The following is a 14,734-nucleotide window of genomic DNA, read 5'->3' on the forward strand; positions in this document are numbered from 1 at the left end:
ATGACTGAGCTAGGATGGACGTAGTGAATTTAACTATTTGTTCAGCACTTATGAAATTTACAGCAACAGAATTCATAACATTGGCCGTTCTTACAGTATTCACCAAGTCAGAACCGTAGGATAAATAAAGGGGGCATATAAACAGACAATGAAAGCTCTTACAATATTTGATGATGATATTTCTCTAAAACAGGCTATAGGCTACATATGCACCACCAAGTCAGTAGGTTAAGTTATGAGGGGAAAAGGGACCAATTACTAGGGTGAAGCACATACTAACAGCTTACTACACAACATAGTATTACTTTCTTAGCTACAGTATACATATCTCCCTGGCATATTACATAATTTATGCAGCATTTTTGGACTCAACGTGTTGTGCAGTGGGCACTTGAACAGGTGGTGCAGCAGTCCTTCATGGGCAAATTTTGTCATCAAAGTCTAGCATTCTCTGGATTTATGGTGCTTTCAAGACAACTGGGAACCTTGAAAAAAACAACAACAAAGTAGAATCATGACGTCAGTGATCTTCAGGTCGGAGCCTTAAGAAAGAGGTCAGAGTTCCCGACTTGCAATTCTGAGTTGGATGACTGTTCAAAACGTATGTTCCAATCTGAGCTCGTTTTTGCAGAACTCCCTGTTGTCTTGAACTCACTGAAGTCTTAGATTTCCCTTTTCTGAGTTTCCAGTTGTTTTGAACGCGGCAGAAGTCATGCTGGATTGATAGATTTGGCCAATGTTGAATGTTTATCCTTTTAAGCTTGGAAAAGAGAACCCTTAAACCCAGACTTGGACCACATACCCACACCACTGAATAACAAGCTAGTGATTGCTTTGCAATGCTTGCAGTTAGCTACTGATTCTTTCCAAACCACTCATTGTTGAATTTGTGATTTCCAACTTGTTGTGTAATGTTTATGTCCAATGGCCGATGAGCACCAATACATTTTATTTATAATTCATCTTCATTTGACAAGGATTGAAAAGGATTTGCCTGTAGATTGTCGACTTAATTCATGATGAAGACTGCTAGCTAAGATTTTGAAAGTATGATCAGTCCAACCAAAGCTACGATAGATATAAAGTGATTTGACAATGTGGCCAATGACCTTAATTAAGGCTTCTTCGATGGGAACTTCTAATGGAACTCTATGGCAGCACCTAAGGGGCTTGAATTCCTGAGAGTTTCCCCGTAGATTTTGCAGTGAAGTAGTATCCCCATGAGTGGCAAAACACTGAGTTAATCACAGCGCAACTAAAGAACATTACCAACCCCTACACTCTGTATTTTCCACTGGCTTTGCCCCACAACCACAGAAAGCACTGAGCTCAAACACCTGCATTTTGGAGCTGCCTTTTAAATGTATTTTGCTAAACAAGGTGGGGCTCACCTGCCCTGAATGACAGGTTACCACTAGTTTATACTTTACATTGCCCAGAGTAATATATCCTTCAAAACTTTATTTAAACAAGCCCATAAACAAGTTGTTCTCATTAGCCAATCAGATCTCTGCTCACCCATCTCCTCGCCCCTGATTGGACGAAAGAAACCGGATTTCTAGCTTGTAGAAATGTTATATTCGGACTTGAGATCTTTAGTTCAGACAAGTAGGACGTGTAGAGATGGCACTGAAGGCTGTTTGCGTGCTAAAAGGAACCGGGGAAGTTACCGGGACCGTATTCTTTGAGCAGGAGGTAAATAAATAAAAATATATATATTTCGTTTATAAGGGAAAATACATACATGCACTTTGAGACGCAGTCTGTGTAGATGGGGGGCCTCGTTCAACTAGCTAACGTTAGCTATCTTGGCTAACTAACGTTATTTGTCAAAATTGCAGATAAACTTGTGCAACTGTTTTTAGTTGATTAGATCACTAGCAAATGTTTTATTTTTTTGTCTGACGACGTTTTAACGCTAACTAGCTAGCTTTGTATCTGCCTAAACGCCAGTTTCATTCAAAGTTCAGTCGTGTAAACCGTTTATTTGCTAGCCTGCTGCCGTTAGCCACTGTAGCCGTAGCATGTGTGACCGCCGTTTGATTACCTGTCGTCTCGTAACCTGTAGTTGCACTTTGAAACCCTCGTTGTAAATGATAAACTCAATGTAGCTAGATATCGTAGCTAATATTCTGTAAGCAGCAGGGTGGAGGGGATTTATATGCGTTAAATGCTAGCCAGTTCTGCCTGTTAAACACTTTAAAAAATGAACTAAACCTTAGCTAGCTGACGTTACGAAAACCCCAAATGCAAACTACACACGTTACTGTAACTACTAACACACGGCGTGTAACAGATTAATAAAGGGCGACACGGTTTTTTTTTTTTTGCTGAGTCATTCTATCCTGTGCGCCAGTCCGTTTCTGCTTTCATGCCAACAGAGAGCACATATAGATATGGGACCAGGCTAGAGTCATTCTGCCTTGTCCCCCCCCTCCTCATTTCCCTTGAACCTGGTCTGGTGTTAATCTGTCAGGCCAAATTTGCTCTAAGAAGGCGTGTGGTCGAGGCCACCAAAACTAGCTGTAACTAGCTAGTTGATCCCTCAACATTTCAAGTGTCCAGAAACAGCTAGCTACATTTGTTTTTGTGTTTTTGTTGTTGGTGCTATGCTAGCCCGAGTGTGTGGTTTGTGGTTGGTGTTGGTGCTATGCTAGCCCGAGTGTGTGTGTGTTTTGGTGCTATGCTAGCCCGAGTGTGTGTGGTTGGTGCTATGCTAGCCCGAGTGTGTGTGGTTGGTGCTATGCTAGCCCGAGTGTGTGTGGTTGGTGCTATGCTAGCCCGAGTGTGTGTGGTTGGTGCTATGCTAGCCCGAGTGTGTGTGGTTGGTGCTATGCTAGCCCGAGTGTGTGTGGTTGGTGCTATGCTAGCCCGAGTGTGTGTGGTTGGTGCTATGCTAGCCCGAGTGTGTGTGGTTGGTGCTATGCTAGCCCGAGTGTGTGTGGTTGTTTTTGTGCCAAACACTGATACTTAGGGTGCGCTCGTAAATTCACTTTTGCTATGAACTGCGACTTCAGAGCACTCTCGTTTGACTGCAAGCGTGCATAATGACTGATGAATTAACGAAAGCTCAACACCTGTTGAATATGGCCGGTGTCGGCAAAAAAAAAGCGAATTTAAATTATTGCCAGCAACGCAGTTAACATGACAACAGCCTAACCAGCTCTGCTGGGACGAGTCAATTGGTCAGTGAGGTGATTTGTGTCTGGAAGTAGCTATCCAACGTTAGTTTGGGTGCTTGACTGTCGTGTGGTCAGAGCGGATCATCGACCAGAGCTTCCAGTGGTGCGCTCCAGAATGAATTTAGGGGCACCCTTAAATAGAGATTATAAACTTAGTGGTTTCGGGCTGATTGGTTGGCAGCTGTGGTATATCAGACATATACCATGGGTATGACAACATGTATTTATACTGTTCATAATTACATTGTTCAGTATAGATGTTTTCTTTCTTTATCTAGCTAGCCAACTCTGATAAGATAAGCATGTTTGTGTACCACTATCTAGCTATACACCAGCACTGGTACCAGGCATTATTAGCTAGCGAGCTACGTTTGCTCTGACTCGTAGTACATTCAGCAAGCTAGATAGCCAGCTAACTAGTGATTTTTTTACCATTAGGGGCTAAGACATTTTATTTTAGCAACACCTTGCAAAGGAAAGAAACTAGCAGATGTTAGTTGGCAGACAGTAAGATACACAAACTAATGGTGTATATAGAACGCTTGTGTAGAGCAGCATGTCACCAAGCCGGTCAAACCATGCTGAGTGAGCAACAAAGTCCCACTGACTCTGTGGTAGAGCCAACTGCTCTTTCTCCCTTAGGGCCAGGCGGGCACTGAGAGACTGAAAAACAGCTTCTATCTCAAGGCCATCAGACTGTTAAACAGCCTTCGCTAACATTGAGTGGCTGCTGCCAACATACTGACTCATATCTAGCCACTTTAATAATGGAAAAATTGATGTAATAAATGTGTCACTTTAAACAATGCCACTTTGTATAGTGTTTACATGCTCTACATTACTCATCTCATATGTATATACTGTACTCTATACCATCTACTGCATCTTGCCTATGCCGTTCGGCCATCGCTCATCCATATATTTATATGTACATATTCTTACTCATTCCTTTACACTTGTGTGTGTGTGTGCATAAGGTGGTAGTTGTGAAATTGTTAGGTTATATTACTTGTTAGATATTTCTGCATGGTCGGTAACTAGAAGCACAAGCATTTCACTACACTCACATTAACACCTGCTAACCATGTGTATGTGACAATATGATTTGATTAGAGGCAGCGCATGGTGTGGTTAGTGGCATGCAGGAGGAGGATAGAGACGACTCAAGTAGCAAATGGCGTAATCTATAAAAACATACATTTTACACGCTGGAGGTGCATATCACATTTTTCACAAACATTAAATTACCGTTATAGAAGGTAAAGTGAACTCAAAATCGGGCCGTGCGTCAATACTGGTGTATATAGTAAAATACGGTGTACCGCCCAGCCCTAGGGTGGGTGTGTGTGTGTGTATAGGCCTGTAACCTGTCTGTCTGTAGGGTGTCGGTGCTCCAGTGAAGCTGACGGGAGAGATCACAGGTCTGACCCCGGGGGAACATGGCTTCCACGTCCATGCCTTTGGAGACAACACCAACGGCTGTATGAGTGCCGGACCCCACTTCAACCCCCACAACCAGACCCACGGAGGACCCACTGACGCTGTCCGGTTAGTCTGGCCTCATGACTGAAGGAGTTAGGCCTGCTAGACCAGGAGTTTTGCAAACCTCTCCTACGGATAATCCCAGCTGTTTTCGTGTACATAATTCAGGGAGACGACACGATTGTGAAACGTCTGGATGGTCCCAGAGGAGAGTTTTTTTAAAGTTGTGTTAGATGGCCACACTAGTAAGGATTTAGTGGTGCAGCTGTTTATACTGTTCAACAGACAGTTATACAAAGACCTAATAGAATAGTTATAATCAAGCACATAGAAATCTAGTTCATGTAATGAATCATAGCATGTGTATCTCTTGTCAGTCTTGCCCTTTTTTTAATTATCTTCTAATAGTCTATGGGACAGACTCACTGTCTGTGGGAGAATCTCTCCATTGCTTTCACTCCTCACGTCCTCTCCTCCCCTCAAAACCATTAATGTTCTGACCTCATCCCTTGACTCCTCACGTCCTCTCCTCCCTTCAAAACCATTAATGTTCTGACCTCATCCCTTGACTCCTCACGTCCTCTCCTCAATACCATTCATGTTCTGACCTCATCCAACGTGTTTTGAGGCGTCGAGGGATTTAGTGATGGGTGTGACTCGATTAGCGTCAAATAATATCCAGATATTTAACTATCGTTTGGACAATATCGCAACTGTATTTTTGCTCTAGTTGGCTGTACTCAAACCAAAATTCCAGTCTTTTTTCCCCCCTTTTATAGCTTGTTCTGATCTTTTTATATAGGGAGTTAATTTGTTTTTCAGCACTTGTTTATTACCGTGATTGATCAACATTTGTTCTCATGGCTCTCTTGTCCGTCTGCAGCAGAACAGATGCTGAGCAATGTGTTTGTTACATTGAATCGTAATACATATAGAATGGTGAGAATCGAATCCATATCGTATCGGCACCTAAATTATGATGATAATATATTGTACCGTGATGTCCCTGGTAAATTCATAGGAATCAAATAAATGCAATTGCGATTCTCCCTCTGATTCTATGCTTCTCGTGTCACATGTAGGCTTCAGCAACTGTCCTTATGTTGTCTGCGTGTTGGCTTGACCAACTGATGCCCTGTAGAACCGTCCAGGTGGACAGATTGCATGTTGGAAGCTCAGTGATTGGCTCTCGGGGCCTGTGATCCTCATAAATACCAGTAACATTCAGGAAGTATTTAGACCCCTTGACTTTTCCCAAATTTTGTTACGTTACAGCCTTATTCTAAAATTGGTTATAATTTAAGTCTGTATAATTGGACATGATTTGAAAAGGCACACACCAGTTTATATAAGGTCCCACAGTTGACAGAGCATCTCAGAGCAAAAACCAAGCCGTAAGGTCGAAGGAATTGTCCGTAGGGCGCCAAGACAAGATTGTGTCGAGGCACAGATCTGGTGAAGGCTACCAAAACATGTCTGAAGCATTGAAAGTCCCCAAGAACAGAGTTGGGAGGCCCGTCTCCCCCGATTGCTTAGTTTGTCTGGAAGGCCAGGTCTAGGAAGAGTTTTGGTGGTTCCAGACTTCTTCCATGTAAGAATGACGGAGGCCACTTTTCTTGGACCTTCAAAGCTACAGTTTCATGTTTTGGTTTTTGCTCTGACATGCACTGTCAACTGTGGGACCTTTATATAGACTGGTGTGTGCCTTTCCAAATCATGGCCAATCAATTGAATTTACCACATGTTTCTACAACTTGATGGGAGTCCACATCTCAAGGATGATCAATGGAAACAGGATGCACCTGAGCTCAATTTAGAGTCTCATAGCGAAGGGTCTGAATACGCAAGGTGTTTCTGTTTTTTCAAAAATGTCTCAACCTGTTTTAGCTTTGTCATTGTGTGTATACATTTAATTTCGTTTTTAGAATAAGGTTGCAACATACAACATGTGGAAAAAGTCAAGGGGTCTGAATGCACCGTAGGCCATCAACGAATCATACGGTCTGAACTAAGACTGTGTTATAACGTTGCTACGAGCAACCGGATCAGCCACAGATAAAAACCATTCAGAACACTGATGTGCGTCACGCTGCTGCAAGTTGACGGGACCAGAACAGCAGAAGTTTAGCCTCCACTTCACATTCTTAGTTGTCGGGAAGTCTGCTTGGAATTTTCTGTTTGTTTACCTGTTTTTAAATGCTATGTTTCTTATTGAGTAGCTCTGTAATGGAATCACATGCAACAATAGTGGTTTTGGGGAAATGTCAACCACCTGCTCTTGGCTCTCATTGTTTTTGCTACAGTGTGCACTTTTGGGGGGGAGGGGGTAAACTATTTTAAAGCTGTACCCTTTCCTCTGACATCATATCCTGTCTGTGTTGCTAGGCACGTGGGGGACCTTGGCAACGTGACTGCAGGAGCTGACAGTGTGGCTAAGATCAACATCCAGGACGAGATACTGACTCTCACTGGACTCCACTCTATCATCGGCAGGACCATGGTGGTAAGACCCGTTTTTCAAGTGTCTCTGACCTACTTTTTGAGCAGCATTTTTATTCCTAATGAACACAACCACACGTAAGTTTTCTCTACATAAACACGACCCTGTTTTCACCCTTAAACTCCCCTCTTTGCTCTCTCTCTGTCTTCGTTCTCTTTTTGCATCCCTCCTCCCCCATTTTTATCATTAGATCCATGAGAAGGTTGATGATCTGGGAAAAGGAGACAACGAGGAGAGTCTGAAGACTGGCAACGCTGGCAGTCGCCTGGCCTGTGGAGTTATTGGCATTGCCCAGTAAACACACACACCCTTACTGGGAGCCCTAGAACACACTAGCCACTGCTTGAAGACCACCGTAGCTACCCCCGAACTCTACCTAGACCTTTATGGCACCTCATCTGATAGAACTGTGTCCCAAATGACCCCTAGTGTTTTATATAGTGCACTACATTTGAACAGGGCCTGTAGGACTCTGATCAAGACTAGTGCACTATATTATATGGGTTAGGGTGTCATATGGGACAGAGACCCTGGGTTCTGAGGGCTTCGACTCGGACACACAGCCCAGGACGTTGAGGTTGCAGGGGTGACCCAAATGACTCCCTATTTAGACCAGAGCCCTACGGTAGGTACAGACAATCTGGTAGTAGCTTCCTACCCACTGATAGGCTAGGTGGAAGTTTCACCATATTGCTTGTACCTATTAAAAAAACAAATCAGATCAAGTGCCCTACCATGCAGCGGCTAGGGATTGTTTTTGGGGTTTGGTTTCTAATGACCACAGAATATAAAGCTTTTATTAAAAGTTAACTATCAACCGGTATATCTGTTGGTCCTGCTAAGACTGTTGTTGCTTTCTGTCTATATGTCATTCATATTATTCTGTTGTACGCTGTCCCAAAAGCGGTGAACATGTTATACATTTGTAAGTTGGAAATGGCACCCTAGACCCTCTTGTGTAGTGCAACATTTTTTTTGATCAGGTGCAATTTTGAACACATCTGTTTTATGTTCACTTTGCGTACCAAGCTGCCCAATAAAGAACTATGTTGTCTCTAGTGTTACATGATTATGTTGCTGGTGTTCCTATGGTCATCATTGTGGCTTCGGGAATTACATTTTAGTCATTTAGCAGACGCTCTTATCCAGAGCGACTTACAGTAGTGAAGGCATACATTTCATACATTTTGCTTTTATTTTTTTCCCCGTACTGGTCCCCCGTGGGAATCGAACCCACAACCCTGGCGTTGCAAACACCATGCTCTACCAACTGAACCGCACGGGAATCCCAGTCTTGTCACGTCCAGTGGAGGAGATTCGGATGGAAGGCAACGTGATGACAGGATGGTTAGAGTTGAGGGCTACAGCTGTAGGCAGGGATGATTTATTTATTTAGAAATGTGTAATTATTTTTTGTTCTTTATGTAATCTTTCTGTAGCATCCAGAGTAAAGCGTTAGTGCCAGTTTTTGAATAGAACAACCTAGGCAAATATTTGTTTGACTCAATTGTGTACCAACTATCTCTGCAGTCACGAGGGTTGTTGACCGCTGGGTTACTGCTTACACACACAAAAAAAGGCCACTGACTGTCGGACTCTTGTAGTACATTGAGAAGAGAGTGCTCTTGTCATGTTTTTGTGGTGCCACTAGATGGTGCCATCGTCCTGTCTGTTCCAGTCACAGGAAATGATTGACAGTGAGGAAGAGGTGAAGCCGGAGGGATAACTCAGCCCTGTCTCTTAACAGGTGGTGTTGATAAAATGCTCCCCCATGCGAGGACTTTTTATAATGTAGATCAATGAGTGTCGAATTTGGTCAACGACAACAAACTAGAATGACATTTGATCAAATATAAGTTTCGTACTGCTATAAGTAGGAAAAGTTGACATCCTGGCAACTTGGAGAAGAAAAACACCACCTATGTTCCTGTTCACACGTTGGGCTGTGGCGGTCAGGACTTCCTCCTTCAGCTGGTGATTTATTAACCAAATAACTGGTCAGTCTCACGGTAATTGACTGTTAATTAACGTAGACATTTAGTATCGCTTGTCTTCCATACAGCCTACAATCCACTGATGCTGAACTTTGGAACATCTCCATATTTAAAAAGTCTAATAAATGCATTTTATATAGCCTACACCTTCACAATAAATCTTATTTTAGATGGGTCTAAAGAAACATGAAAATATTTATTTCAGAAGAACAGAAAAGTGTACTCTGAGTTGTCTATGTTAGGCTCTGATGCAGGCAAGAAGAGTTGGCTTAACGAACAGCAAAAGCACTAGCCTATGTCAATCTACTATAGTACAAAAGTTGACCTATTCTATTGGTTAACTTGTCCTTCTGTGCAAAAAATATATATTACAAACATACTCTGGGATAGTTGTGGGATGTGATGGATCCCAAATGAATACAACCACCCATAAAAAAAAGCAATGAGGCTGATCCAACAGATCAGAACGTTCAGCTTAAAATGTTTATAAAATAGAGTAAGCCTAGCCTATAGAAAGCTGATGGGATCCTCTTTTTAGTAGAGGCCATCACTCTATTTTCTGCCGCAATTGCATAGCCTATAGAAATGTTTAGCAACATGAGATCATGGTCTCATGAATTGTTTGATTTTTAAAAAATACATTTGCATTGATGTCAGAGTGATTAGAGGGACAATAGAGTGCTGAGTACCAGACAGTTAGCAAGTTTGGTAGGTTACTAATGACCATCAGCAGAATCAGAGCTTGGAGAAGACTAGTTACTGTGACTAAACAGTCATGTGGAATTTGACTGCGGTCATGACTCGTGACCACCGATGTGATGTTTTGATAACTAGATAAATCTCTCGGACAAGGGGACTTTTAGCAATATATTCGGCTCACAGATTCGAAAAATGCTAATTAGCATCAAGGTAGGCTCCTGTATGTCATCTCTAGCTGACACCTTTGCTAACAGGTATTGTGGCAATTGAAAACATGCACAAGACAGTTCCAGTTCTTATAGACTTTAGCCGTACCCTCATCCTACTCCTCCTCTGTTCCTCTGGTGATGTAGAGGTTAATCCAGGTCCTGCAGTGCCAAGTTCCACTTCCATTCCCCAGGTGCTCTCATTTGTTGACTTCTGTAACCGTAAAAGCCTTGGTTTCATGCACGTTAACATTAGAAGCCTCCTCCCTAAGTTTGTTTTATTCACTGCTTTAGCACACTCTGCCAACCCGGATGTCCTAGCCATGTCTGATTCCTGGCTTAGGAAAACCACCAAAAACCCTGACATTTCCATCCCTAACTACAACATCTTCCGACAAGATAGAACTGCCAAAGGGGGCGGTGTTGCAATTTACTGCAGAGAGAGCCTGCAGAGTTCTGTCTTACTATCCAGGTCTGTACCCAAACAATTCGAGCTTCTACTTTTAAAAATCCACCTTTCCAGAAACAAGTCTCTCACCGTTGTCGCTTGCTATAGACCTCCCTCTGCCCCCAGCTGTGCCCTCGATACCATATGTGAATTGATTGCCCCCCATCTATCTTCAGAGCTCGTGCTGCTAGGTGACCTAAACTGGGACATGCTTAACACCCCAGCCATCCTACAATCTAAACTTGATGCCCTTAATCTCACACAAATTATCAATGAACCTACCAGGTACCACCCCAAATCTGTAAATACGGGCACCCTCATAGATATCATTCTAACGAACTTGCCCTCCAAATATACCTCTGCTGTTTTCAACCAGGGACTCAGCGATCACTGCCTCATTGCCTGCATCCGTAATGGGTCTGAGGTCAAACGACCACCCCTCATCACTGTCAAACGCTCCCTAAAACACTTCAGCGAGCAGGCCTTGCTAATCGACCTGGCCCTGGTATCCTGGAAGGATATTGACCTCATCCCGTCAGTAGAGGATGCCTGGTTATTCTTTAAAAGTGCCTTCCTCTCCATCTTAAATAAGCATGCCCCATTCAAAAAAATGTAGAACCAGGAACAGATATAGCCTGTGGTTCACTCCAGACCTGACTGCCCATGATCAGCTCAAAAACATCCTGTGGCGTTCTGCATTAGCATCGAATAGCCCCCGTGATATGCAACTTTTCAGGGAAGTTAGGAACCAATATACACAGGCAGTTAGGAAAGCAAAGGCTAGCTTTTTCAAACAGAAATCTGCATCCTGTAGCACAAACTCCAAAAAGTTCTGGGACACTGTATGGAGTCCATGGAGAATAAGAGCACCTCCTCCCAGCTGCCCACTGCACTGAGGCTAGGAAACACTGTCACCACCAATAAATCCACTATAATTGAGAATTTCAATAAGCATTTTTCTATGGCTGGTCATGCTTTCCACCTGGCTACCCCTACCCCAATCAACAGCCCTGCACCCCCCACAGCAACTCACCCAAGTTTCCCCCATTTCTCCTTCACCCAAATCCAGATAGCTGATGTTCTGAAAGAGCTGCAAAATCTGGACCCCCTACAAATCAGCCGGGCTAGACAATCTGGAGCCTCTCTTTCTAAAATTATCTGCCGAAATAGTTGCAACCCCTATTACTAGCCTGTTCAACCTCTCTTTCATATCGTCTGAGATCCCCAAAGATTGGAAAGCTGCTGCGGTCATCCCCCTCTTCAAAGGGGGAGACACTAGACCCAAACTGCTAAGGTCTTCGAAAGCCAAGTTAACAAACAGATTACCGACCATTTCGAATCCCACCGCACCTTCTCTGCTATGCAATCTGGTTTCAGAGCTGGTCATGGGTGCACCTCAGCCACACTCAAGGTCCTAAACGGCATCATAACCGCCATCGATAAGAGACATGACTGTGCAGCCGTATTCATCGACCTTGCCAAGGCTTTTGACTCTGTCAATCACCACATTCTTATCGGCAGATTCAACAGCCTTGGTTTCTCAAATGATTGCCTCGCCTGGTTCACCAACTACTTCTCTGATAGAGTTCAGTGTGTCAAATCGGAGGGCCTGTTGTCCGGACCTCTGGCAGTCTCTATGGGGGTGCCACAGGGTTCAATTCTCTGGCCAACTCTCTTCTCTGTATACATCAATGATGTCGCTCTTGCTGCTGGTGAGTCTCTGATCCACCTCTACGCAGACGGCACCATTCTGTATACTTCTGGCCCTTCTTTGGACACTGTGTTAACTAACCTCCAGACGAGCTTCAATGCCATACAACTCTCCTTCTGTGGCCTCCAACTGCTCTTAAATGCAAGTAAAACTAAATGCATGCTCTTCAACTGATCGTTGCCCGCACCTGCCTGCCCATCTAGCATCACTACTCTGGACGGTTCTGACTTAGAATATGTGGACAATTACAAATACCTAGGTGTCTGGTTAGACTGTAAACTCTCCTTCCAGACTCACATCAAGCATCTCCAATCCAAAATTAAATCTAGAATCGGCTTCCTATTTCACAACAAAGCATCCTTCACTCATGCTGCCAAACATACCCTCGTAAAACTGACCATCCTACCGATCTTCGACTTTGGCGATGTCATTTACAAAATAGCCTCCAACACTCTACTCAACAAATTGAATGCAGTCTATCACAGTGCCATCCGTTTTGTCACCAAAGCCCCATATACTACCCACCACTGCGACCTGTATGCTCTCGTTGGCTGGCCCTCGCTTCATACTCGCCGCCAAACCCACTGGCTCCAGGTCATCTACAAGTCTCTGCTAGGGAAAGCCCCGCCTTATCTCAGCTCACTGGTCACCATAGCAGCATCCACCGTAGCACGCGCTCCAGCAGGTATATCTCACTGGTCACCCCCAAAGCCAATTCTTCCTTTGGCCGCCTTTCCTTCCAGTTCTCTGCTGCCAATGACTGACACAAACCGCAAAAATCACTGAAGCTGGAGACTCATATCTCCCTCACTAGCTTTAAGCACCAGCTGTCAGAGCAGCTTACAGATCACTGCACCTGTACATAGCCCATCTGTAAATAGCCCATCCAACTACCTCATCCCCATACTGTATTTATTTATTTATCTTGCTCCTTTGCACCCCAGTATCTCTACTTGCACATTCATCTTCTGCACATCTACCATTCCAGTGTTTAATTGCCATATTGTAATTACTTCGCCACCATGGCCCATTTTATTGCCTTACCTTCCTTATCTCACCTCATTTGCTCACATTGTATATAGACTTATTTTTCTACTGTATTATTGACTGTATGTTTGTTTTACTCCATGTGTAACTCTGTGTTGTTATATGTGTGGAACTGCTTTGCTTTATCTTAGCCAGGTCGCAATTGTAAATTAGATCTTGTTCTCAACTAGCCTACCTGGTTAAATAAAGGTGAAAAAAATAATAATAATAATAAAAAAATACAGAATTGTCAATTTAAAAAAATGTAGGCAATTTAGTCATTACTACATTTAGCTAACATTAGATAGTTAATCCAGAGATTCTTACCTTTGCCTCGATTCAGCAGTCTTGTCCAGATCATCATGGCATTTGTAGTTCTTTATGATAGCCACATTAGCAGCTAATTAGCATTTCATGTTTGAGGGGTAAAAACTGGCCAATATATTGATAGAAGTCACCTTGTCCTAAAGAGATTTACACGGTTATCAAAATGTCACGCCAGGAAAAGTCTACACGAACCACAACCCTTATTTTAAGTGTTTCTAAAAATCCCCTATGGAAAAAATGAATGGTGGGAAAATTATTGGAACCATTTCCTTATTTGACTGCTAGGTTTTATGGGTATTATGACTCGTACTCTAATACCACAGATGGAAAAATGAGCGACATATTTCCCCTGATGTATAAATCTGATGCATCCGGTTGGTGGTTGGCAGAAGCCCAGTGGGTGAAGATGAACATTTTGCAAATTTTTCTCAATCAAAACTAGAATCTATTATGAACAGAGTGGACTAAGTTTTGTATACTTTAACCTTTGCTAAAGTAAAAAAAAAAAATTGCATTGTTTCAGGGTGCAAGAACGAATTGAGTTATTGCACATGTTCACTTCACAGAGTGGGCGTTCGCTAACGGAAATATGCATATACATGCTACAATGCACCAATAGGATCTCGCTAGCTTGTCCTTTGCTCTGCCCACCTCCTTGCTTGTTCTGTCCTCTATGATTAATTTGCTCCCATTGGAAACGGCAGGATATGGTCTATCTTGGGTTAGTTATAAAAATCTTTGGGTATACTACGAAGCAAGCTAGATCTACTCAGGCTTTTATAAAACTAGCCAGCTTCAGTTAGCTTCACATTCCAGGACAGGCTTCTTCTTCCGTACTACTAAGGTGGATATTGCTCGTCGACAGACGGACGACAATCAATAATACAGAAATAAAATCTATAAACAGTATGTTTAGGGTATGTCTCTATAAGCTTGACACATCTAGTCCCTGGGATTTTTGCCCATTCTTCAAGGCAAAACTGCTCCAGCTCCTTCAAGTTGAATGGGTTCCGCTGGTGTACAGCAATCTTTAAGTCATACCACAGATTCTCAATTGGATTGAGGTCTGGGATTTGTCTAGGCCATTCCAAGACATTTAGATGTTTCCCCTTAAACCACTCAAGTGTTGCTTTAGCAGTATACTTAGGGTCATTGCCCT

General features: G+C 43.1%; 1 protein-coding gene across 1 annotated transcript; it reads left to right on the forward strand.

Annotated features, from left to right (window-relative positions):
- The first annotated feature begins 1,563 nt into the window (after positions 1-1,563).
- Positions 1,564-8,228, forward strand: LOC115204664 (superoxide dismutase [Cu-Zn]). Its single transcript, XM_029770379.1, has 4 exons — positions 1,564-1,695; positions 4,564-4,730; positions 7,050-7,167; positions 7,355-8,228. The coding sequence occupies exons 1-4, from the start codon at positions 1,624-1,626 to the stop codon at positions 7,460-7,462; spliced, it is 465 nt and encodes a 154-aa protein (XP_029626239.1). The 5' UTR covers positions 1,564-1,623; the 3' UTR covers positions 7,463-8,228.
- The last annotated feature ends 6,506 nt before the right edge of the window (positions 8,229-14,734 follow it).

Source organism: Salmo trutta, chromosome 12, assembly GCF_901001165.1.
Source record: "Salmo trutta chromosome 12, fSalTru1.1, whole genome shotgun sequence".
Taxonomy (NCBI): domain Eukaryota; kingdom Metazoa; phylum Chordata; class Actinopteri; order Salmoniformes; family Salmonidae; genus Salmo; species Salmo trutta.

Excerpts from the sequence above, each read along its gene's own strand:
- LOC115204664 (XM_029770379.1), top strand. The coding sequence starts at position 1,624 with ATGGCACTGAAGGCTGTTTGCGTGCTAAAAGGAACCGGGGAAGTTACC. Across the intron at positions 4,731-7,049 it reads GGACCCACTGACGCTGTCCG|GCACGTGGGGGACCTTGGCA; the intron begins GTTAGTCTGGCC and ends CTGTGTTGCTAG. Across the intron at positions 7,168-7,354 it reads TCATCGGCAGGACCATGGTG|ATCCATGAGAAGGTTGATGA; the intron begins GTAAGACCCGTT and ends TTTTATCATTAG.